Source organism: Triturus cristatus, chromosome 2_2 (assembly GCF_964204655.1).
Source record: "Triturus cristatus chromosome 2_2, aTriCri1.1, whole genome shotgun sequence".
Lineage (NCBI taxonomy): Eukaryota > Metazoa > Chordata > Amphibia > Caudata > Salamandridae > Triturus > Triturus cristatus.
In genome coordinates this window covers 611116793-611144222 of record NC_140582.1, presented here as the reverse complement: position 1 = coordinate 611144222, position 27430 = coordinate 611116793, and the positions used below count along the sequence as shown (strand labels likewise).

The 27430-nt window shown below is 41.5% G+C and overlaps 1 protein-coding gene across 2 annotated transcripts in view; it reads right to left on the bottom strand.

Annotated features, from left to right (window-relative positions):
- TLL1 (tolloid like 1) overlaps window positions 1–27430 on the bottom strand; it is a 416213-nt gene that overhangs the window by 88560 nt on the left and 300223 nt on the right. For both annotated transcript variants that reach the window (XM_085641791.1, XM_085641792.1), the window contains exons 12-15: window positions 25560–25705; window positions 12977–13172; window positions 11199–11324; window positions 7316–7476 (exon numbers count right to left, since the gene is read on the bottom strand). In XM_085641791.1, coding sequence (XP_085497917.1) covers window positions 7316–7476; window positions 11199–11324; window positions 12977–13172; window positions 25560–25705 — 629 coding nt within the window. The remainder of the gene's footprint in view (window positions 1–7315; window positions 7477–11198; window positions 11325–12976; window positions 13173–25559; window positions 25706–27430) is intronic.

Genomic DNA, 27430 nt, shown 5'->3' with positions numbered 1-27430 from the left:
GTCTCCTACATGATGTCCATAAAAGAAAACAAATAGTTTCTTCCTTTCGGTGTAGTTTTGCAGCTTGAAGACTTTCTGGATTCAATATGCTGTGCATTATTCTGCAGTCTAGTGGTTGGGTCCGGAATCGTAGTGTTTTTTCTCTTTTTTTCGTGGCCCAGGTGGTCGTCGACGTCCCACCATTTGGTGTCCTCCCGTGACGTCGGCGTGCTTCCTCCGGAAGCTCCCACCTTTGGGCGCCATGTTCGGATTCTTTTTTTCTTGTCTTGTGTTTTTTTTTTTGTTCATCCTCTTCTTTATCAGTCTTTTTCCATTTTTTTTTTTTTGATCCCCATCCTCCTGTCTCATCTTTCTGTTGGAGGTGGGTGGGTTCGCTAGTTAATCCAGAAAGTCTTCAAGCTGCAAAACTACACCGACAGGTAAGAAACTATTTGTTTTGCAGCGTGAATCTTTCTGGATTCACTATGCTGTGCATAGACTTTGTAGCGGTTTGCTAAGTTTGTGGCGGCTGGGTGGAAGATCAGCGTTGGTTGTTGAATGTATGTTAAAGCACTTTTTGTCCTACTTGTGCTTCCTTGTTCATCTGTATATCCACGCAGTAGTGCTTAGTGAACGTGTGCACTGAGGCCCATGTTGCAGCCAGGCAAATGTCTTGGATGGGTGTGTTTGCCAGGAAGGCTATTGTTGCTCCCTTTTTTCTTGTAGAGTGGGCATGTGCCGCTCCTTGTAGTTCTTGTCCTGCCTGCTTGTGGCAGAATTGTATTGTCTCTGCAATCCATCTTGCGATGGTGCCTTTTGTTACTGGTCTTCCCAAGAAACTGCTTGCGAAAGACACAAAGAATTGCTTTGTTTTCCTACAATCTTTAGTTCGCTCAATGTAATGCATCACTGCCGTTCTAGCGTCCAGAGTGTGCAGTGCCCTTTCTGCGCTCGTGGATGGTTTCTGAAAGAAACTTGGTATCTGTATTGTCTGGCTTAAGTGGAACCTTGACACCACCTTTGGCATAAAATGTGGGTCTGTTCTCATTACCACCCTGTCATTGTGAATTTGAATGTAGGGTTCTTGTAGTGTTAGCGCTTGCAGTTCGCTTACCCAGCGTAGCAAGGTGATTGCTACCATAAAAGCTGTCTTTATGGTGAGCATATGTAGAGAGGCCTTGTGAATGGGTTCGAAGGGCGCCTTCATAAGTTGCGTGAGAACTACATTGAGGTTCCAAGCCGGTGGTAGTTCCCTTTTTGGGGGGGCGAGTCGTTTTGCCCCTTTCAGGAATCTTTTTACCACCTGGGATGTAAAGAAACTTTTCCCCGTTTCTCCTCTTGTGTAGGCTCTATTGCTGCTAGGTGAACCCTTAGCGAGGTGTAGCTTAGGTTGCTCTTTATCAAGTGTGTTAAATATCCTAGCACTGTTGATTCCCTGGTGATTCTCTTTTGTAGCTTTTCCTTGAGGCACCATTGGGTGAACCTTTTCCATTTTGCTACATAACACTTCCGTGTGGTAGGTCTTCTTGCTTCCTGCAGCACCGCCAGCGTGCTCTCTGGGAGTTTTAGGTGTGCGAACTCTAAGTCTTCAGGAGCCAAACTGCTAGGCTGAGGCTCTCCGGTTCTGGGTGTAGCACTTCCCCGTTTTGCATTGAGAGCAGGTCTCTTCTTATTGGGAACTTGTGTGGTAGCCCCTACGCCATCTCCATTATCTGTGAGAACCAGGACTGCCTGGCCCACTGTGGTGCTACCAGTATCAGTGTCATGTTGCTTGTTCTGCATTTGCTGAGCACCCTGTGTATCAGCGGTATCGGGGGAAAAGCGTAGGCAAATGCCTTCGACCAGCTTGTCCATAGGGCATTTCCTTGGGATTGCTGCCCTGGCTGTCTGGATGCGAAGTTTTGGCATTTTTCATTCAGGTGTGTTGCAAACAGGTCTATTTGTGAGGTCCCCCACTTCTTGAATAGCTTTTGCGTTTCCTGTGTATTGAGCTCCCACTTGTGGGATGCCGATGTCTGTCTGCTGAGTCTGCTTCCACATTTTCCTTCCCTGGTAGATGTATCGCCAGGAGGTCTATTTGTAGTGGGATGGCCCAAATCCAAATCTCCTGTGCTAGGCTTGATAGCGCCACAGATTGTGTGCCTCCCGGCTTGTTGATGTAGAACATTGTTGTGGTGTTGTCAGTTTGTATCAACACTCTCTGGCCGTACAATTGTCTCTGGAAGGCTTTTAGGGCAAGGAACACGGTCTTTAGTTCCAGGTAGTTGATGTGTCTTATCGCATCCGTTTGTGTCCACAAACCCCTCAGTTGGAGGTGGTTCATGTGCGCTCCCCATCCTATTTGGGATGCGTCTGTTGTGATGGTCACTGTTGGAGTTGGTGGTGTAAATGGTTTCCCCTTTGTTATGTTCTCTTTGTTCCACCATGTGATCTCCTCTTGCACTGCGTGCGTTACAACCACTAGATCCTCCCAACTCCCTGTTGCCTGTGACCATTGCTGCTGTATCCATTCCTGGAATGGTCTCATGTGGAGTCGGATATTGGGGACTAGGTGAATGCAGGACGCCATCATCCCCATGAGTTTGCTCACTGTTCTCACAGTCAGAGGTTGAACCTTCCGGTATTGACGTGTTTCCTTCAGTAGTGCGAAGGTTCTCTTCCTTCTGGGGTACACCCTGCCCTGAATGGTGTTGATCTGTGCGCCCAGGAAGATCTTCACCTGTTCTGGTTCTATCGAGGACTTCCCCCCGTGTATCGAAAATCCTAGTTCTGTCAGCGTGTGCGTGACCCGCTAAGCATGCAGTTTGCATTGGTTGTAAGAATTCGCCTTTACCAACCAATCGTCTAGGTAGGGATATAGATGAATTCCCTGTCTCCGCAAGTGCGCAGCTACCGCAGCTAGGCATTTTGTGAAGACCCTTGGTTCGGATTTTAGTCCAAAGACTAGGGCCGTGAACTGGTAGTGCGCTTTGTTGATGGCAAATCTCAGTAAATGATTGTGTTTTCGGTTCATGGGAATGTGTAGGTAGGCATCCTTGAGGTCTATAGTGGACATAAAATCCCCGTCCCTTATTTGTGGTATAACTTCTTGTAGGGACGTCATTTTGAATTTTTGAGTTTTTATGTATTGGTTTAGGAATCGTAGGTCCAGGATGGGTCTTTTGGCACGAGGAAGTAGTTGGAGTACACTCCCTTGTTTCTTTCTTTGAACGGCACTGTTTCTATTGCCTCCTTTTGGAGGAGTTCTTGTGCATCCTGCAGGAGGAGCGCAAGCTTTTTTTCTGTGCGCGTTTTGTTGGTTGGCCTCCTGTTTGGTGGCTTTTTTTCTAGTTCTATACAGTATCCGAACTGTATGATGTTTAGTATCCATTTGTCTGTTGTTATCTTCTTCCACTACTGGAAGAAGTGTCTTAGTCTGCCTCCTACCGGTGTTACGTGTTCGCTGTTTTCTCCTTTGTGTGTTTGTAACTGTTTTCTGAGCCTTTTGTTGTGCCGCCCCCGTAAAGATGTTGTGTGGGTGGGCACGTTCGGTACAGCGGAGTCACTTTGAGGTGGATTGCTGCTGTCCCCCTCTTCTCGTTTGTCTCGTGGGTGTCCACCGCATCCAGGGCCGATTTTAGGCAGGTGTTGGCCATGGTCTTGCCTTCCTCCACCAGGTGTGTTGCCCTCTGCTGGTATTGTTCTGGGAGATGTTTGAGTAGCTGTCCGACCTCTTCCCAGTGTTGGTACGCATGTCTGTTTATTAGGGCATTGGAGTTCGCAATGCACCAGTGAATTGCTGCATTCCTCTCTATTTTCCTCCCTGTGAGGTCTATCCTCTTACTCTCCTTGTCTGGAGGTGGCCCAGAGTTTGTGGGAATGTGGGTCCTTTTTCTGGCTGTCGCCGTTATAATGGAGTCGGCCGGTACGGATCCCTGGATATATGCTGAATCCTTCGAGGAATGTTTATATTTTTTCTCTGTTCCAGGGGTGACCGACCTGCAGGTAGCTGGCTCCTTGAAAGCTTCCCTGCCCTGGTCCAGTACACTTGGAAGCATGGGAAGGAATTGGCTCCTAGTTTGAGTGGGTAGCAGTGTTTCTAAGAGGAAGCAGGCCTTTGGTTTTTCTTCCTCTAGTTTAACCCCATACATTGCTGCAGCATTCTTGATGACCATGTTGTAGATGCCAATGCCGTCTGGCGGCGAAGGCCTCGACGGAAAACACTCTACGGCTTCTTCTGAGCTTTTGGCGTCGAGGTCCTGCCAATCCAGGTCCTGCGCCATCGAGGGGGTCGATTCCAAGTTTGTTTGTCGATCTTCTTCGCCTTCTCCCTCGTAATAATACAGGCCCTCTTCGTCCTGCTGCTCTGCTGGTTCTGGAGTTTTCGGCGGGTCGTCGTCGTCGAACTCTTCTTCGACTTCTACCTCTACAACCGTCGAGGGCTTCAAAGGGATGGTGTATCTGCTCATCCGTTCTTCGAAAACCTTCTTCCTCTGGAGGATACTCTCCATTTTGGCCTTGAGCCTTCTTTTCTTCCTCTCCATTTCGGCCGCCTGTTCGGAGTCGAGAGTTTTGGCGCTTCACTTCGATGTCGTCGATGTTGACGTCGAAGTCGCCTCCGGCTCTTTTTCCTACGGCGTCGAGCGCGCCTTTTCGGGGGCGTGCTTCGACGACCTAGGTTTCTCTTGAGCTTTCACCGTCTGGGAGTCCTTTTCGAAAGATCTGCTGGAATGTTTGTCCACAGACGCAGCTGTGGCTGTCGACTGCTTCGACACCAGTGCTCCTTTCGAGGACTTTGGCTCTGGTTTTCGAGAGTCTGTAGGAGTTTTAGAGGTCGACGTGTCTCTTACCTCCTTTGTTGACTTCTTATCGGTCTCTACGACCGTGTAGTCCTCTTGTCCCTCGGCGATGTTGTCCTCTTCCCCGCTGGAGAGGCCCAAGTCCCGGAGCGATGGAGGTTCTCCTTGGCCTTGCATGGCATAGTTCGCTCTCCTCTGTCTTTCCCTTACTCTCAGGGTCTTGGGGGTGAATGCAGAGCAGGCTTTGCAATCCTTGCTTTCGTGGTCGATTGGCAGGCAGAGGTTGCAGACCGGGTGCTGGTCCTTTTGCGCGTATTTGTGGTGGCAGTTACGGCAAAATTTGAATGGGGTTTTGTCCATTACTGCGTTCAGGGAGCCCCCTGTGTGCGCATTCTCCGTTGAACGTCGAAGTTCTTTATCTTCCTCTCCTTCTTCCTCGTCCCGGCTCTGTGTTCCTGGTTGTGAGATGAAAGCTCCAACTTCTCTGTGTTTTTCTGCTTGATTTCTTCTCCTTTTCCCCCAAAACTCTGGATCTCCTCGGAGACGATCCAGACCCAATGGCGAAAAAAAGAATCTGAAGATGGCGCCCAAAGGAGGGAGCTTTCGGAGGAAGCACGCCGACGTCACGGGAGGACACCAAATGGTGGGACGTTGACGCTCACCTGGGCCACGAAAAAAAACTACGATTCCGGACCCAACCACTAGACCGCGGAATAATGCACAGCATAGTGAATCCAGAAAGATTCACGCTGCAAAACTACCAAAGTAGAGGTCATTATTGTGCATTTATTTGAAATACAAAATCGGTTTGCCGCTGTGCCTAAGTGCCACATATATTGTTGAAGTTTGATACTTCTGTTAATAGTGTCACTAAAACTCAAAATAGTAAGCATGGACAGTGTTTAAAAAGTCATTCTTATTTTAAGGTACTTTCTCACTATCCTTCCCACTAAGCACAAGCATTAGAAACACCAACAGGTCTGGCCTGCATGTTAAGTTCTTAAACACTAAACAAGTGTGCAGCAATGAAAAAAATATATTTTGTTTTCTTTATACAATGCCCATACAAGAAAAAGCTATTTAATGTGTGACGATTCAGTGTACTTTTGAGATGTAAAATAGTCCCTCACCCAGAGTAATACAAGCACTCCGTAGGAGGTGGAATGCAAGCACTCCATGGGAGATGGATTGTTACACCAAATAGTGGTCAGCATGAGGTGACAGAGAAAATTCTCTTGGGTGAATCCAAAATCCACTACATGTATAGTTTTAAATTGTAAAAAATATAAAACACATCAATGTTTACCTGCTGAAGTAAATCATTTGCTTGTTTCGGAAGCTTCGAGAATTTTTTATTGTAAGTTGCCAATATTTATTTTAATCATTTGCCAGTGGAGAATAATAAAATCCCAGACTTTTTCCAGGCAGAAGAACCAAATTACTTAATCAATAGATTTGTTACAATAGATCACTTTTCTAAAGAATGCATGTCTACTACGCGGCATCATAGACGCTGCCCTCATTCCTTGTCAAATTATGCTGCATATTTAAATATAAGAGTTAAAATACCTGCGTACATTTATGACAATGTTTGAACTGGACTAGATAAATAGGTTTGCCCTTTGGCGGTCTCTTTACTGGTCTTGTGCTCAACCCACCATCCAACCCCCACTGTGCATGCTGTTTGGGCAAGTGGAGACTGGCTTAATTTTTTTAATTTGCTGACCCGTGTTTGGGTGTGCAGACTTACACAGACTTGTTGGATTTCCTACAGTTCACACACTAGTAATCGAGTACTTAGTCCACAGCTCTTGCAGAGGTCCAACAAAAGGCCCATGAGTCTATATGAATTCTCAGGTTTGCAAACTCTGAGCTAAGGTTTGTAATCAACAGAGGATGTCTAACAGGGGTATATTAGTCCATGCCGGTGTTCAGGAAACCGAGAAAGGGTTCAGGGACCATGGACCCTTGATGGAGTCTGTGAAACCAGTGACAAATTGTACTTTTTAAAATTTTAATTAAAGAGGAGTTCCCTTTCGGGCCCATTACCTGACCAGTGGGTAACAGAATGATGCCACTGCCCCCTCATAGAATCAGATTGGTGTATTCTTTAGGTTTGATCAATGTATCTCTAATTTCTTACCCTCTCAAGCCCACTGTGAACCATATGTTATCTGCATATTTCAGAAGAACTACTGAATGTATTTACACCAAACAAAAGCAAAGGTGCTTCCTTGTTCAACAAAAAGCTGTGCAAAGGGTAAACATATTGAGAAATATTCTGCACATATGTTTCAGCTTGGCTGGATTTGAAAGAGTGAACATTTTGAAATGCGGAAACATCTTTACACAGGCAAAGATGAAGCCAAACGGCAAGATTTCATAACACCCACAAAGTGTGAGTACCAATAACTTTACAAAAACATACTGAAGCAAGAAAGACTTGGCATAGCCTAGTGCAGTCTCACTGATAAAAATCTAGTATATGAACCATTATTTTGTTTGATGTTGCTACTAGGATTAATAAAATTTGTAGCTCTTTCTCAATATGTACTTACTTCATTCCCTTCCAACTCAAAGTACTCGAATTTCATAGAAATTCGGTATTGAGTTGGAGCCACAACCTGCCAGATGCAGTTTTTGTTTGGGGGGTACTCTTTGGGCCAGCCAGGTGTGGTTATCGTCCCATTAAGTTTCGACAGAAGTCCTCCACAAGCAGCTGAGGATAAAGGAAAAAAGACAAAAAGACATATTTAAACTTAAAAAATATCACACTTTTTTTCCATGAGAATTACAAATTGGAACAAGTATTCACTAATAGCAGTGCAACGAAATACATTATTTGACCGTCTCACCAACGTTTGAATTTGCCTTTCACATAATAGATCGCCTTGGAAGTGTCTGGTTTTATTTTATTCTTTCATTGCTAAGTGACACGCATGTAGTACTGAAATGCAAAACATTGTTTTGTTAATGAAACCACATTAAGGGTAATATAATCATCCTTTCTGCATTGCATCAAGACATTAAATTAAGACAGTGGATCACCCACTTAACTGATTAGAGAGTGAAAACCTTTAAAATGTCTAGACCCTGTATTTAAGATGAGGTAATCTATGATCTCAGCATTGTTGTGTAATACAAATTCAACTTCTGAAAATATAATTGTCATTACTTTATGAACAGCCTAAGCCTACGAAGAGTCCTGGAGGAGATATTAATCAGTTTGTGATAACTGTACCCAATTGCTCCCCTGCATCTCCTGATCACCCTGCTCAGTTTATAGTGACAATTAAAGGCAAGGTGAAGTATGATCAATCTGCTCCCATGAACGCCATTTAGAGGGCGCCAGGGGTCGCAGCTGAGACCTCAGGCTTGGCACTTGCGACCCCTGATACAGCCTTTGCGACCCCTGGGCTCAGAGGTGGTAAAATCAGTGCCTGAAACATGGCAGCGGTCGTTTGGGGCTCCACTCTTCTTTTTTCTGCCATTCTTTTACTACACTACAAATGAATATTATTACATTATTCGCTATTAGAGTAAAAAATGGAATACAGTTAGCTGGAATATGACCTTCCCTTGCAGCTGATGTAAGTAAAAAAAAAATTATTCTAAATATATGTTGTATACGTGCTTGCGGGTGAGAGTGGGTTTATGTAAGAGAATGTGTATGTCTGGATGTGGACGTATGCGTAAGTGAAAGTGAAGGTTAAAGGGTGTGTGATGTCACTTCTGCTACCCCAGGCATGTTTGTGAATTGATATCCATGTCTGCTCTCCAGTGCTCCTTATCTTTCAGTGCTCTTTGCAGCAACTGTCCTTGTTTGTCCAGAGGCAGAGCTGTTCCTTCCCCTTTAAATCTGAAGCAGATGTCCTCAGTTTAACAAAATCATTCTACACGTTTTTGAAATAAAAGGCATCAGAAAATGTTTGGGGAACATTCACTTCTTCGCAGAATTCTACAGGTTTCTAATTCAGAATAAAAATACTGTGTTGGAAACTGGGTTACTTGTTGGGGGCGGGGGGTTTAAACCCTACTCTGGTAGCTTGGCACAAAGCAGTCAGGCTTACTTATGAGGCAATGTGTAAAGTATTTATGTAGCACTTAAAACAGTAATAAAGTGAAAACACAGCACAAGAAAACTCCCACACCAATTTAGAAAAATAGAGTAAAATTGTATACATTATTTGAGACCAAAACGACAAAAAATCAATTATTAGAATCGGAGATATGCAATTTTGAAGATTCAAGTGGAAATAGTACCTAAAAGCACAATGCACCAACTGTGGATATCTGGTCGTGCTGGACCAGGACAAAGTCACAAGTTCAGGCCAACCACAATTGATCATAGGATGGATACAAGGTTCAAGTTGGGCCATGGAATAAAGTACCTTAAATCCTAGTTTGTGAAGCAATGTGAGATCCCATGTTGAAGATGTGTCGCGCAGCAGCTGTACCGAGGAGCTGCTGGGCTGCAATGTGAATACTTGCACCAAGATGTCTTGCATAGCAGTGGTTCTGTGGAGGTAAGGGGCTGCAATGTGAAGAATTGCGTCAAGATGTGTCACACAGCTGGGGTTCCGAGGAACTGTGGAGTTGCGATGCAAAGACTTGCATTGAGATGTCTTGCACAGTGGTGGTTCCGAGTAGCTGCGGAGGTCCTTCGTCAGGAATGCATCGCACAGCGTTTCTGATGCAAGGCTGAGAGGCAATGCACTGTGCTGTGTCAGTTCTGCTGGGACCACAGCTGGACAGGCAGAAAACCTTCAGGCCCACTTCCAAGTGTCTAGGACCGGGGTGGCACAACTTAGGAGGTAAGACTCACAGCAAACAGGATCTAGATGCTAGGATTGAGTTGGTTGGATCCTGTTCTGTCCCTGAGGCTCTGATCAAGAGGCCAACCATCGAGCCTTGGAGTCACTATGGTAGTCCTGAGGTCAATATGGAGGTCCAGTCCTTTTCATTGTGGCAGCAAGGCCGCAGGGCAACAGAGTTGCAGTCCTTGCTACAGAGCAGCACAGCACTGCACACAGAACAGACTTCCCGAGTCTTCCACAGGTGTACTGAAGAGTTGGGTCGGAGGGTCCATTACTGATACTTGGAACCCACTTTGAAGTAGGAGAAGAGTCTGGACGTTTCCACCCTCAGAGGTGTTTGGAATCCCCTGTCTCCCTGCCCTGGCCCTAGGTCACCTGGGGTCACATAAGACTAGTGTTGAGACCCTTTGTGAATGTACTGGGCCCATCTTGCTCTTATCTATTTTTAGTTTTTCTGTATGGGAGCAATACACAGAGACCAACTGACAGCTACACCTAGTCCAGTGACCCCTGATACAGGCAGCAGGCACCTAATGGCTGGGATAAGAAAATGACAACTTTCTAAGAGTGTATTTATCAGAATTGTGACTTAAAATCCAACTATACCATTAAAGGTTTTAAACTACAATTCTTAAGACAGCATACTCCATATTCCTACCTGCTCCCAATTGAAAGCTATCACTAATGAAATTCAATAAGTTAATCCAATGTTATTGTATGGGAGAGGTAGGCCTTGCAGTAGTGAAAAACAAATGTAAGTTTTTCACTACCAGGATGTGTAAAAGTAAAAAGTACATTTGCAACTTTTAAAAATATACAGCACCCTGCCCTATGTGCTATTTAGGTCTTACACTAGGGGTGACTTACATGTATTGAAAAGGAAGGACTAGGCCTGGCAAAGGTTTATTTTGCTAGGGCAAAATATCAGTTTAAAGCTGCACACACAGGCTGCAGTGGCAGGGCTGAGAACTGTATAAAAAACGACTTAAGTGGATTTCACAATCAGCCCCGCAGGCCCAGTAGTAGCAGTTAATTTACAGGCCCTTGGTACATGTAGTACCACTTTACCAGGGCCTGGTAAATTAAATGTGCCAATTGGGAGTAAGGTGATTTTACCATGTATTAGGGAAACAGCACAAGCACTTTAGCACTGATCAGCAGTGGTAAAGTTTGCAGAGTCTTAAAAGCTAACAGAAAACAGGTAGGTGAAGGGAAAACATTTTTGGATTAACCTGCAGAGAGGGCCAAGTCCAGCACACTGCTTGCCTCACATCTAAAAAAAAACTGCCAGGAGAACTTCTCCTAATCTTTCCAAGTCCTAAAGGACAAAGCAGTGAACTTGTGCTGCTTAGCTGCTTCGCCTTTACCTCACATATAACAAAATATTTTTTTACATTTGCTCCAGCCATGATGGTTCACACACCACTGAATCAGTCTCATGCAGAGCACTACACTGTCTGCTTCACAGCATATAAAATAGGTGACACTATATTTTGGGAGAACTGATGAAAGACAATGTACATACAAACTATTCAGCTCTGTCAAGGCCTTTTCGTGTACCTAGGGTGCACTTGCTCGACGGAGAGAAAAGTAGTCATGTTTCTATGGCAAATTTCGAACCTACCTTCACAGCTTTTCTTATCAGGTCCGAGTTCATATCCAGGATCGCAGGAGCACTTGAAGCTGCCCAGAGTGTTGACGCAGCGCTGCTCACAACCACCATTGTCAGGTCTGGCACATTCATCTTCCTCTAAGAAAAAAGGATGCAATTAGAAGGCTTTAGTTTCCTCATTTCTGAATATATTGATATTAACTTTGAAAGGAGGAATGGTTTTGCCTACTGGGAGAGATGATTGTTTTCAGCTAGCCTAGACATTTGAGAATGTCACTGATCTGACACTAAGAAGTCTCACCTCCTGACAACAGAGGCCGGCAATAGCTGCAGCTCTAATACATAAACATCCTATCATAGTAAGCAGGGGAACTCTTTGGACGGCAGCAATCTGAAGGATCTGCTAAGTGAAGTGACTAAATGAAAATCTCCAAAAAGGTCACCACAAGGGCACAAAATGGATTTGTCTATTATCCTGAATATTTACTTCAAACCAGATTAATAGAATCCTTAAATCCTGCATTTTCAATCTACAGATAGTGAGCGAGCAAAAGATTACAGATGAATGCAGAATGTCATTTTCTAGACCACAAATTTGCTACACACGAATACACATTTTGAATTTGCCACGTGGCAAGTCTTGAGTGGTGCAAATCATGGGCTAAACTGTCTTTAGAACTCCCTAAGCTAAATTAAAGAAAATTTGTAAATACTAATATTACCTAGGAGAAAGTATAGAGGTTCTGCAAATAAAATAAAACACTACTGCCCTCATTGCCGAAGAATACTAATTTTGAATGGGGCTGGTAACCCGGTCACCTGTCCCATTGGTAATTATGAGGTCCATGGGGTATACTATTGACCTCTCAAGTTTGCCTTGGAGAGTTCAGCTGCTAAAAGCAGTCACATTTTCAGGGGGGGACAGAAGGAGTCATGAGAAAGCCTCTGGAAATCTGGATGCAGAGGTACAGATTCCCCCAGTAATTACTCATTATACAATGGATTCTCAAGATTCTAGAGTCCCTATTAATTCAGCAACTCAAAGTTAACAAGTGACCCATTATCATTAATTCCAGGTGTGTGCAATTAAGTCCTCCGGATTGAGGAGCTTCATAATGAGGGCGTAGAGGAGATGGTTTACCAACTCTTGTTATACACAACCTTTTAGATCACAATAGTGGCCCACTTCCTGAAGGGGGATAAGGTAATGACACACAAATAGAGAGGGCTAGACTTTTAAAAGTAGCCCAGTCATAGACCATGTGTAGTCATGGTCTGTTAACATTACATCTCCATATCAGGCCTGTAATCAGGTAAAGCATATGCAATCAGGAAACCCTGGCAAAGTTTTCATCAATTGAGATGCTGTGCTTTGCCATCCCATGATTTTAGAAGGATTGCAGCATATCTATTGTGCGCTCATTGTTTGAAAGCTAAATGATCACAGTAAATATATGAATTCTTACCAGTAGTGCATGCTCGAATAAATGCAACAACTATTCAATGATGTAAACCATAACTCCTATGCTTACAATAATGTGTGATATTTTCTTGATCTCCTTACTATTCGTAGCAAACACCATGCAGTTGAGGCAAATGTATGTGTAATAAATATTCAGATTAGTGCGTATATCGGCAGTCTTGAGGATTCATACAACAAAATGATAATAAGGATCAATTTCTCAGTTAGTTGAGCTGGCTTAAAGATAAACTGTATCTCAGTGGGTCTTATATAAAGGGACCAGCCTGCACTTAGCAAAATAATCTGAAAATAATAAAGTGGCATTTACCTTTCAAAAAGTTAGCAGCAAATCCTGCTTTGTTAACTGTTCCATCAGAAACAAACTTCATCCAGAGAGTATTAGAGGTAGATCGGATGTCTTCTGGCTTATCATAGCCACAGAAGTGGCCAATCAAAGGGCTATGTTCGCTGTTCCCGTCCCGGACCTCTAGGTAGTCGTAGGCGCAGTTGTCATGCCGCTCAATCTGTAGAAATATACAAATGCAATATGTGTTCACATCTGACTGACCCACATAGCTACTTTTCAGTGCCTCTGGGGAAGTGGACGAAATTCTAAATAAATATTACATACAGCATATGTTTGGTCTGCTAGAAAGATCATGAAAATGACTAAAGATTACTAGCTGACATCGTCTTCCATTGAGGTGAAAATGTAAAATACATCTATTTCCACTCTTGGGAGCTTACATATCATTAGGTATTTATTTATTTTATTTAGGAGTTTTATTTTGCATCAACCAGCTTTTGAGAGCACCAGAGCTGCAAGCATTGGCAAAGCCAATAGGTCACACATACAAGTCAGCTATTGGCTTCGTCAATAGTTTTTAGTCATGGTGTACAGCAGAGGGGTAGCACAGGAGGGAGGGTGGATGACTCGGGGCAACATGGACAAGGAAGGCAGGGAGAAATGGGCTAGGAGTGATCACACGGCCAATTGAGGGTGGGAGGGAGGGAGTAGGGTAAAGGGACTACATGGACAACAACAGAGTGGGAGAGGTTGATTTGGGGCAAGCAACAACAAGGACAACAGAGGGAAGGAGGGTGGGTGACGGCAAGCAACAACACAGTCAACAATAGAGGGAGGTGGGAATGGGGCAACAAAAAACACAAACAAGATTTGAGAGAGGGAGAGTGAATGGGGGCAAGCAACAACACAGACAACAACAGGTAAAGGAAAGGTGGGTGTGGGCAAGCAATCAACAACACAGACAGAAACAGCAGGTGGGTGGGGCCAAGCAAAAACACGGACAGAGGGACGGGAGCATGGTACAAGCAAAAACACACAATATTGGAGGGAGGGGGTGAGGACAAGCAGCAACACAGACAATGATGGTGCAGGAAGGGTGGGTGGGGCAAGCAATCAACAACATGGACAGCAAAGGGGTGGGGGCAAGCAAAAACACAGTCAACAAAGGAGGGATGGTTGGTGGGGCACGTTACAACAAAGGCAAGAGCGGAGGGTGGGTAGGGACAAGCAACAACTTAAGCCACAACACAAGCAACAACTGAAGGTGGAGAACAGGAGGTTTTAAACAACAACACAGACAGCAATCGAAGTAGGGGGGGTTGGTGTGGGTAAGCAACAACACAAGCAACAATGGAGGGAGCGAGGTAGGTGAGCCATAATGAAAACTGAGCTAATGAAGGCATGATTTTATTAGCTTCTGATGAGACATGACTAAAGATGTAAAACAGTTTATTTTCTCCTTCAAGTAGCGTCACAACTTAAGAAGGATTTTTTTTAACGTCAGAGAGTTATGAACCACGTAGTTTGATAGATCAGATGTCCTTATGTGTCCAGGATACTGGGGGCAATAACTGCTGGGTAATTGCTGTTCTTTGTTTACCAACTGAGTTTGGAATTATAGCAGAACTTTTGCACAGGATGAAGCAGTTATTTTTTTCATTAATAGCATATCAGTTATAGGTTCTTAGCTCTCTAAGCAGATAATTAACAATCATGAAATATACTCCTGTCAGGAATTTTTATTTGCATAATAAAAGTTCCTGACATTTATATTTCCCCTTGTTCTTAAGGACTTGGGCAGTCAAAACCTTACTTTCAAGTACAATAACCAAAGGTAAATCACATGAAAGTTAAGAGGCGTCCACTGCTACTATATATATATATATATATATATATATATACACATATATAGGGATGTTATAGTTACAAATTAGCATTTAAAAAACCATAGAAATTCACTGAAAAAAACATAGGTTTCATGGACGTTATAGTTAGTTTAACATTTCATTCGTACAAAACCAGAGAAATGCTGCCGTTATGGTTAGTTGAGCTAACTATAACTCGCGCCCCCACAATGCACTGCTGATAACGTCACATATTACATCATTCATGACATGGTCAGTGACATCACTGATGACATCACTGATGACACCCCCAAATGACATCACTGATGACATCATCCAGTGACTGTGTGTTTCTGTAAAGTTTAAATGTTTCATATATATATATATATTATCTACTGGCGGTCGCCAGTATATAGTTATAGTTAGGACCGTGTTTCCATAGGAAATCTGAAAATTCTATTTTGAATAACTTTGGCGCCGGTTGATGAATCCTCGCGAAATTTTCAAAACTAATGGGGTGCTCCGCTCAGCTCCTACCCTGAAAGTCTCGGGGTGATTCGTCAAGCGGGGACCGAGAAAAAAGGGGGGTCCCAAAACACGTTTTCCCCATGCATTTTCCCATAGGACCTTTAGTCGAAGGTACAGCCCGAACGGCTGAACAGAATTACTTGAAATTTGGCAGAGAGGTAGTCCTCAGGTCAGGCATGTGCCTTTTGCATATATGGAGTCAATCTGTTCAGTAGTTCCTGAGAAAATTGCAGTTAAAAGTACATATATATCTATAAGCGCGCACGGTGTGCGCACCCTAACGTGCGCGAGCATAATTCTGATTGGTGGTTACATGTCAGTCAACGTTCGAATCGGTCGAAATCAGGAAGTGTCGGCCGCCATTTTGTTTGTTTTGTGTGCGACAGGGAAAAAGGAAGGTGGCGAACGTGAAAAGGGGGCAGGTTAGAGAGTTTCTGACCCCCTAGCCTTTGTCAGGGGGTCCCTGAAGGACCCCGAAGGCTAAAAAAAAATTACATTTTTTTTTTAAAAATCGCGCGGTGGAAAACATTTTTTTTTTTTTAAACTTTTTAAACGAGCCATTCCGTATTACAGGATACAGTCAATCTATAACTATATACATAGGTAGTTTATTGTAAAATAAATATATAAAAAATATAATAATACATACATAACAGCATTTAAAAAACCGTACAAATTCACTTAAAAAAACCTTAGGTTTCACACACGTTATAGAAAGAAATAGCATTTAAAAAACCTTGCAAATTCACTTAAAAAACCATAGGTTTCACACATGTTATAGTTAGCGGGACATTTCACTCGTAAAAAAACAATGAAATTCCCCCGTTATAGTTAGTTCAGATAACTATAACTCGCGCGACCGCCACTCTATCACAAGGATGATGTCATGAGTGATGCCACTGACCATGTCATGAATGATGTAATATGTGACGTCATGTGCAGTGGATTGCGGGCGCGCGAGTTATAGCTCAGTGGGCTTGGCTTAGTGCAGTCTTTGTTTGCAAACATTATGGGATTTGTTGTCCCTGGAAGTGCACATCATAAAAAAAGTATATATATATATATATATATATATATATATATATATATATATATATATATATATATATATATATATATATATATATATATATATATATATATATATAGATATATATATATTCCATCAAACAATCCTTTGTTCATAAAGATTGCGCCGAGCCCCAATTTGTTTGTAACAGCGTGCTTTATTCCATCAAGTTTGTGGCAAACAACTCCCGACGCGCTTCGAAACCCTCCGGTTTCTTGGTCACGGGTCGATACGATGTTGACACTCGTCACATGATATAGTACACAGTGTGTAAAGGATATAAACAAAGGACTACATTGCTGCCTGGTTCACAGAGCTAGCATGGGCGCCATCTTTAAATGATATAATGATACTGAATTTAAGCAGTTAATTAACAGCGTTTTGCTTAATTTGCAGCGTATTCAATTGGACTTTCAATAAATTATATAATGAAAATTCCATAATAGTAATTACAAGTGTAATGTTTCAAATTGTCCATTGATTACATAACATATATTATTTCCAATTACCTCATTGTAATTGAAATAGTCATAACCATTAGCAGTTCAGAGTGACACTAGTCTATTAAGATATTGTGCCCTCGATAGAATTCCTATCTCCGAATGGGAAGGGAATAGAACTCAAGATTTGCGCAGACTAGAATCCAGACTGATTATAAAATACTAAACTGTGCATCCGGTGGGCATCAATAAAGATGAGGAACTGTCAGTCCACCTTGGTTGAAACTCTTTTCTGGCCATCTCTGAACTGCTATGTAAATAGAATTATGATGTCACGTTGCCTCCTGTGATATGATGTTTATGATGTCTTTTAAAAATTTTGGTATATACCATTTTATTGATGTACATATATGATTTATTTTTCTATAGGAGACGGAGCTTTTGCCAGAGGTTGAGAAAGATGCAGCGTTAGCCATTTGTTGAAGTTTTGTAAAAAATGAACTGAATAATTGATTTACAACTGATAATGATTTGCCCACTGGGGCTGATATACAAATTAGAAACCACATTACATGTATACCCACTTGGGTTAAATGGTTATGACTATTTCAATTACGATGAGGTAATTGGAAATAATATATGTTATGTAATCAATGGACAATTTAAAACATTACACTTGTAATTACTATTATGGAATTTTCATTATATAATTTATTGAAAGTCCAATTGAATACGCTGCAAATTAAGCAAAACGCTGTTAATTAACTGCTTAAATTCAGTATCATAATATCATTTAAAGATGGCGCCCATGCTAGCTATGTGAAGCAGGCAGCAATGTAGTCCTTTGTTTATATCCTTTACACACTGTGTACTATATCATGTGACGAGTGTCAACATCGTATCGACCCGTGACCAAGAAACCGGAGGGTTTCGAAACGCGTCGGGAGTTGTTTGCCACAAACTTGATGGAATAAAGCACGCTGTTACAAACAAATTGGGGCTCGGCGCAATCTTTATGAACAAAGGATTGTTTGATGGAATACTAAGGGTCGCGTCCTTGCCGGCAGCCCGCCACCCTTTTGAGGCAGAGGATATCGCGGAACAAGGTTTGAATATATATATATATATATATATATATATATATATATATATATATATATATATATATATATATATTCAAAAACATGGTAGCCCCATGAGTTGCACTCGAATCAGAGAGAAGGTTACCAGCCTTTAATCTCGGTATGGACAGGAAGGTTCGCCAGTGTAATGAACAGCCCTTCCTTCGCCTGACGCGTTTCGATGGACTTTCACCATCTCTTCAGAGGCGTTTAGGAAAGGTACGCGCTTGGTAGGCAGCTACTTCCTTTTATGATGTCACGACGAATGTCTTCTGGGAATCGTAGTGCCATGATTATTTCCAACCTTAATAACGGTGCGCTGATTCCTGAAAAAATTAAGCCCAAACGTGAGCCCCAGCTTGCCTGCCAGTCCTTAATCCAGGCTCTCTGTTCCACATTGAGAGAGGTGTATCCTCTCCCGTGGCCCCCTGGGAATCATGTGGTGGTGCAAACTCGGCAGATGGGCGTCCGCCTTAACATTTCAAAAACATGGTAGCCCCATGAGTTGCACTCGAATCAGAGAGAAGGTTACCAGCCTTTAATCTCGGTATGGACAGGAAGGTTCGCCAGTGTAATGAACAGCCCTTCCTTCGCCTGACGCGTTTCGATGGACTTTCACCATCTCTTCAGAGGCGTTTAGGAAAGGTACGCGCTTGGTAGGCAGCTACTTCCTTTTATGATGTCACGACGAATGTCTTCTGGGAATCGTAGTGCCATGATTATTTCCAACCTTAATAACGGTGCGCTGATTCCTGAAAAAATTAAGCCCAAACGTGAGCCCCAGCTTGCCTGCCAGTCCTTAATCCAGGCTCTCTGTTCCACATTGAGAGAGGTGTATCCTCTCCCGTGGCCCCCTGGGAATCATGGGGTGGTGCAAACTCGGCAGATGGGCGTCCGCCTTAACATTTCAAAAACATGGTAGCCCCATGAGTTGCACTCGAATCAGAGAGAAGGTTACCAGCCTTTAATCTCGGTATGGACAGGAAGGTTCGCCAGTGTAATGAACAGCCCTTCCTTCGCCTGAATGTTTATATATGAAATCACTTCCACTGTTACCAGAGGACAAATCTGATGTTTAAAACTTTAATGAGTCTAATGAAGGTTTACCTGAATATGTCTAGAGTGTGTCATTTTAGCAGATGTTATTTGTAACAATGGGCCCGGTTTAGAGTTTGGCAGACAGGCTTCTCCATCACAAACATCATGGATATTGTGTCTGCTTTATTGAAAGTGCATTATATGCTATGGCACCTGTATTAAGGTGGACAGGATGTTCGTCAAGTTTGTTATGGAGTACCCGCCGACCACACTCTAAATCAGGCCCTATGTTGTTAAATCTCTGGAGTGCCATACTCAATCATTCACGACTAACTGCAATCCTCTTGCACTATAAAGCACACGTAGAAGTGGATTTACTCGTAAGATCATCACTATACCTCGGTTTTATTCACCGCTAATTGCCTTGATAATGTATCTTAAACACTGCTAAACAGATTCTTACTGGAAGAACTATATAAATAAGGTGCTGATTTACAGTCTCACCCATTTTGCGATGTATTCATTTACTGACTCACAAAGTCACTTTCCAAAAGCAATCTTAGTGGTTGAAGGTTAGTGCAGAAAATGATTTCTCAAAGGCCATGCTCATTATATCCACTTGTTACATTATCATTCAGGGATTAAGCTAAACATCACAAAAGCTAACAATTTCATAAACATAGAAGCATGCCAACAAAATGAAAGCTTTCATCATCACAATATTATAGCATGTTCTACCTCAGGTCATACAATCTGCCGTCAAGTATAGCATCCAGCAGAGATTTGTGTAGGTACACAGAGACTTCCCTTGTAAACCTAAAGAGGTTATGCCAATACTATTTTCAAGATTCTATAACCTTACAGAACGTCAAGCATTCTATCCTAAACATAAGAAACGTCTACCACTCCATCTATTTGCCCAAAAAAACTTACAAATTTAAAGGTGAAGGAAAATACCTATTAAAACATGGCCTCTTGTAGTCATTACATAAGTAAAGGCTTATCATCATTCCTGTCTTGAGTCTTTTGCTGAAATTGATCTTTTCTTGCTCAAGAGCAGTCATATCACAAATCCAGTCTTTGACACAGCGGGTTGACCTGCATTTCTTTCTTTGCTACTGCATAAGCACGAGCATTGCACAGCTGGTGGTGCATTACTAATTTACAAGAATCCTGATTCATAAAAATGCTATAATCAGGTTAATTCTTTCCAGTGCTGCAATCCAGATGTGAGATAAACCAACTCCCATGGCTGAAGGTGATGTACTGCATCCATAATTTTTCAACAAGACTAATGCAAGCTTGAGTCCATTAAACGCGATTTAACCTTTCTTCCTAGCATTTGCATTAACTCTTTTTAAACCCAAAATGTGTAGATGGCTTTACTTTGTTACTGACTAGTGCGAGTTTATTGATTAGAAGGATACCTGTTGCACCAGATATCCCATCAAGGACAAGATGCGGTGGAGGTGAAGGAGCAGGGAAGAGTATGATTGGACAAAAGTGGTACTTTCGGTACGAGGAGAAACTAAGGACTATTAAAACCTCTAATGTCTATACTGTTTATTTTTAAAGACAATAATTTTTCAATAATTAATCCAGGGAAAATTCTAACAACATTATTTCCAATTATGTCGAAATATGTGTCCATATATATTTGAACCCTTTCTTTTGTTGGGAAAAAATGCTTGCATTTGTGCATGTGTGACTACTTACTAACAGTGGTATACAATCTACTACAAAAGGATGGGAAATATTAAAACATACTGCTATTTTCATTGGCCATTTTCATGCACTGCAGATTAGTCACTCCAACCTAGCACTCCAACCATCAACAAACATATTAAAGACTTAACATCCTATGCCGATGATACTCAAACCAATGTGCCCTTCTCTGACTCACTTAACAACACCTGTCAGAACTTCCACAGCTGTATGCTAGCAATTAGAGATTCGATGCACAGCAGCTGTCTAAAATGTAGTTCCAGCAAGGCGGAGGTTGTTCTCTTAGGGAAGGATACTTCCTTCTGGATGCATTCCTGTTGGCCTCTGGAGCTAGGTTCCCTACCATCACCAGCTAGCAAGGTAAAGAATTTAGGCACCTTAATGGATAATAAGCTTGATTTCGGAGACCGAGTGAACGCAACTATATCTATGTCTTTCTATGCACTTAAGATAGTCAAGAAGATTCTGCCTTATATCCCTCAACTCTTCAAACAACAGTGGTAACTGCTCTAATCTTAGCAAAACTTGATCACTGCAACGGCTTATATCTGAATATGCATTTTCAGTATGTTAATAAGCTCCAGGCTATTCAAAATGCAGCAGCTAGGCTGTTATTGGGAAACCCTAAATTTCAATTAGCTAAACCCGCTTGACAGAAGCTTGATTGGCTCCCAGTTAAACAAAGAGTGAGTTTCATAGCCCTCTGTGTCACCTTCAGGGCCTTACATGATTCGGGCCTGACGTTCCTCTGATGACAGGCTCAGATGATACCAGCCAGAGAGGCTGCTCCGCTCTAGCACTACCAGGCACATTGTTGTCCCTAAATTTAAGCTTTCTTCCTGGGGTGGAAGAGGTTTTGTGGTAGGGACCTCTAAACTCTGGAAGTCTCTTCCCTGTATATCAGGACATGGCCTGATCTATTGTCTTTTCAAAAGACCCTTAAAACCTAGCTTTTCAACAATGAGATGGGCTTGCTTTTTCTCCATATCATTGCAGCGCCTAGATGCCTCTGGGTAATTGTCGCGCTTTATAAAAACATTCAACATAACATAATAAGTGCATTATTTTCAAAGATATACCAACAATTATTTTCTTAAACACACTGTACAGTGAGAAAAGAGTTTGACTCCTATCTAAAGTCTTTAAATGAGGATAGTTATATGCACAGTTATTTTTTGACTTTTGTTTATATATCTTCTCTCAACAGGATGCAGGTTAGACATCATATATGCATGTCAGGTATCAGTTCTAAAACTGCCAGCACTAATGTCTTGTTTCAATGTCAGTATGGTCATCCAGCTTATGCCTGCGTAGTTTGCCACTTTCTCTTCTGAAACATGGTACTTATACCCAGGTCACATATTTGAACAGTCTAGCTGTGTGAATGGAAAAGATTCCATGTTATAACTTCAGCGAGAAAGGGGTCTAACTTATGTTCTCAAGAAGCTGTTTCAAGAAAGACTTCTTAAATGAGTATGTATCACTTACAGCAGACATGAAGCTCAACCTGTAAATTTAAATAAAAAGCAGTGTCAAAACAAATAGAGGTTGATTCTTGGTAGGGGAAGTGTGAGGAAATAGTTGAGAGTCTGTCATATATAAATAAGATTCCATAATGAAGCCAAATATTTGGCCAGAACATTATGGAAACTGAGATTTGGAAACCTTTGCTAGACAGATTAGCTTAGCAGGGTTACGCTGTATCTCACAGAAGAATATTATTAAAGTAAAAAACAAATTGCAAGCATTTCTCCCATAATCTTTTGTGCGTTTGATGATATTATAAGGGGTCGTCAGATGATATTCGTGTTGTAAGTGGTGAATGCACAAAGTATCTCCAGCAAAATATTGCATAATGTCTACTTTGCTAACAAAAGAACTGTAAATACAGCATGTTATCATGACAGCAGAATTAAAGAAATAAAATCCAAAGAGAAATTAACAAATAGAACTGCGCCTAAATGAAAGGCTAAGGCATACAAACTCTAAGCACTTCCTACACAAAAATGCAGTATTGTGTCAGCAAAGTATATCAAAGAACACACAATGGGGGTAAAGCTCTATGTTGCATCTACAATTTAACAAAATAATTATTTGATTGTTCCTGCACCAAATCCTAATTGGAACACAAATGGGACTATGCAACTTCCACAAACGTTTGTGACTTTAATGGACAGCCCTTGCAAGCAATGACAAATAATGCAAACAAATAAAAGCCAATGTCGGAGGGGGACTGACACAAACCCTACTCTCTCTGTGTTTACTTCCTTTTAATTGAAGCACTGATAATGTGGTCTTTCAAATCGATAAAGCGGTGCACAGCTTGACCTAAATATATTAAGTACATATATCAAATGATACAGCCCTTCATTGTCTGTGTTATAGTTCTCTGTCAAAATGTGTACTCTCCCTAGAGTACACTGACTGAGTTACAAGGATAAAGTGGGTTACCACATAATTCAGAAAATATATAATTACTTCAATTAGTTGTGAGTCCAAAGCGATGAGAGTATTACCAAACATCTCAGCTAGGGGAAAAATCTGAAGCATAACGAAAGCTATTTGACATGGCCATATGCCATTCATTAGGGATGCACACTTCAAAAAGACGGTTCCGATCAGTATAACTGCCTTCCTTTTAATTGTGTTACTTTGAATGGCTTGTTATAAACAGTCCTTCCTGTCTTCTAGCTTCTCCTAGCTTTACTGTAGCAACTGACTCAAACTTGTGTAAAGTTTTGATCTGGACGGAAATGTATAGTTGTCTGAGACATTGACTGCATTAGCAGCAATGGACAACGCTACTAGACTGTGAAAGTACTGGCGGAAGGGGTATTCATAAATAGCTGGTAGAAGATTTCCATCTCCCTCTCTAGATGTGATGTATAATTTGTGGCCCAAAAAGTGAGACCTTTGGTAATAGACCACATATAGCTATTGGGTTTGAGGGCATCCACACAGGAGGATGGGGTGTGGCATGTGAAAAGGCTGCATTCCTTATGTTTTCCAGAGCCAAAGGAGAGGACTGTTCTTGCTGGATCTGACCCATCCTTTGTAGTAGAGAAAGTGAAGCAATTAAAGAAACCACCAAGCATGGATATAGTTTGTGACTGTACCCTGTATGGAGGGGATCACCAGCCACATAGCTACATTGACACATACTGACGGGGAGTTGGTGAAAGTCCCTCTGTCAGTTTACTCCATGTGACACAGATTGAAGGTGTGCACCACTACGGTGCATAGCTGCTGTCTGCATCAGGGCTCGCAATTAAATATATATGTTGACAGGCATTAACCCAAGAGCAGGGGCATTTTAAGTATTGTGCTACTATTTGGTATTAAGGTCTATAGCTTGTTGATCCCTGCATGTATGCAGTATGGATGTCAAATAGCACCTTCATAATATTAAGTAGGCTGCACAGCAGTGAAAAGGAACGGGGAATATCACTTGTATGTATTACACCCAGAGTGACAGTGGGCAGTGCCTTAAGAACAATGTTCAAAATAGTCACGTGGAACAGAACTGTCTTTCTACTTACATAGGAAATGTCTTCAAAAATATTACTTATTCTTTTAGTAGATAACAACCAGATATGTGTATCATGTTCAACTGTAGACACACATTTAGCCTTCCAAATATTTGAGAAATCTTAAGATTCTGGATTTTTGGTTCTCTCACAGACACTGAGATCCTCCTTTCTGGTAAACCATACCATATGTTTGTCAGAAAGTGTTAGGAGCAGGGATAAAATGCCTGAGACCGAGTTGGTGGTGTGCTATGGCACTCCTTGTCTACATCTATGTCGTAGTACACGTGAAGGATAGGAATGAAAGTCTCCGTCATACTCTGAATTTAATATAAACAAATGTTGTCATGTGTTTTTCTAATGAAAAAAAAATGTATACCACAGGTCAAGTCTGATCGTTTTTGAAAATGATGTGTTTTTGTACTTTCAAGAACAGTACGAATGCGCTTAAATTATTAACTCTTTTAATTATTACTCTGACAGTTGTGTTTTTCCTATGGGTTCATACTCCTACTCTTAATTCACTTAAAACTAGTAATTTTGTTTATGTCAGTTTATTAATGTTGTTTAGTACAATATTAATAAAAAAAATGTTTTTCCAGAGTTGCCTCTCACTCCTCGTTACACAGGCATAGTAGACAGCAAGGCACTCAAAGAGGCAGGCAGAGAGGAAGTCAGTCAAACGATCAACCAATGGACAGACAGAAAACAGGTTTAGACTGGGGGCTGATCAACAGAGAAATCAAACAAAAGAAAAACAGTGGACAGGAACAGCAACATAGAGAGAATAAGTGTCAACCAATGCAAAGGACAGACAGAGCAGCCTAGGTATTTCTGGATAACAGGTGCCCGACAAAGGATATAATTTCCAAGATCAGCCATGATAGCTGCGTGTATCTGCAGCAGTTTACTAAACAAGAATGTTTGTACATTGTAGATCAGCAGTTTGTGGTGATATTTCTAATCCTGCCCTTTTTTAAGGGGCTTAGCGAACATTAGGAAATACTCTACAGAACTATTATATGCAAGCTTTGATGTGGGAAACAAACAAAAGCTTTTTTATGCAAGGTAATAATAAAGTAGCCGTCTAGAGAAGGATTAGAAACAAGTAAAAAGAAATTATTGTCAGTGTTTAAAACATTCCATTTATAATAGCAATTGGTAACATAAAACCCACTAATTATCCACAGAGAAATGCAATGGCAAGTGCCCCTGTAAACTCTAAATATGTTACTTGAGGTTTCTTTAGACAAATAATGTTTCTTTAGTTTTCCCCCATTGTTGTTTTGCTGAGATGGGTTAGGTAACTTACCTCAAATGCCTGAAAGGTTAGTCCAACGTTATAGCTCTCTTGCACCATGATCTTCCACACACATTCCTTCAGTGGTCTGTAGTCATCGGGATAGTTTGGAGACTGGATCTGACCAGATTCTTTATGAATCTCACCTCCACAGATTGCTGTGAAATGGGAAAATGTCTTAAAAAATTATAGTCGTTTTATTTCAACACAAAAATTCCATTACGTCTTACAGCTTTAGACCAGCAAAAGCAAAATGACTCCCTACCCCAGTGACCACAATCAAGGAATAGAGCAAATGGTAAAACTGCACTAAATACTGCTTCCTATTGAACTTTTCAGGAAGCTTTATCTTTTAAAGGCCGAAAATAAGTCACTGGTGCCTTGATTCACAGTAGTGAAAATAAATAGGTCTGTAAGTAACAATGCCTGATCAACTTCATGAAGAGAGGATGAACTCACAGAACATTCGTCACCGGCTTTGGGCACACCACAGCTACAAGCAAACTTTAAATAGTAAGGAGGGGGACACGTGTATTTAACAGCAGACAGCTCTGTCCTATAGCAGCGTTCAACTACTATGAGGCCTTTCCCTTGATATGCCCTGATTACACTTTTCCAATAGTGGTCAAAATAGTGTGTGTAGAGACAGGCACATATTTTATCTGTGTGACTCTTTTATGGATATTTTTTTATCCGAATAAAGATTTATTGATTGATTGATTGCCAGGCACATGCCTAACTCAATAATATTCGTGAGGCGGGTAAGAGGAACTTACATGGGCAGAGTGTCTCCAGAACATAAATCCTTGTGTTAGGATTAGAAACTCAGTTAAAATGCAAAGATCATTTGATTCCAATTTACTCTTTGTAACAAATATTTTTAATTACATGTGTTTTCCTTCTTACAACTCTACTACCTCTGCCCCCACAGCTCCCAGTGAATTCGGGAACATTGCTGTTTTCTATTCTTTCCGAAAGATATATAGCCATTTTTTTCATGTGCATTTTCAGAAATGTAGATCGGTGTGGCATATGCATATCACATGTTTTCGATTATCTTGAGACACTTATGAATGTGTGGGAGTTTCGTAAATTTGCATTGTTATTTCCCTGAACGGTCCTGTGTTTTCCCCTGACAACACCATCTTCTACAGATATAGGTAAAAAACTTACCTATGTTCTATATGCCTATGTACTGCACATATGGGAGACATCTCTGCAGTGTAACATTAACATTTCAGCCACTGTTAATTGCCTGAAAGGTACAGCATCATGGCTGACGCCTTTTTCACATGAGGCACACTTATTTATGCACATAGAGTTGTACCTAAAATATCCATGGCAAGCTCTTCTTGAGAGGGTTTAATAACAGAACAAAACCCTTGAGAAAACTGGCTTGTTGGAAACGTTTGGTGTTTTCTTGGTGTTTGGAACAAATCATTTTTTTGAACAATAAACCGCAAAGTAAACTTGGAGATATGTCTGGCTAATCTGGAAGAAGTGAATTAATTGGACAGTGCTTGTTGCACCGGGAGACTAAATGGTGTGAATAGGCTAGCAAAATTATATTTTTGTAACTCCCACTTGGGAAAAGATATTGGAGATTATTTCCAATGTAGAAACACAGTTTTTATATTCTCATACATTTATGCACCAGACTCGACAGTCCTGGATAGGAACATTCACAGACGGGGTATATTTTGGTTGGCATCTGTCTATTATAAAACAAAAACACTTCTCAAAGCAGTCAAGACATTTCAAACTATTGCCTGCATACCTCTGGGTAATTGTTCTCTTTGTAGCCAAGTTCTGGTAGGTTCGGCATGTTAATGACTAAAAGAATAATATTTCCTCACTTTTCTTCTAATGATTTTCATTATAAA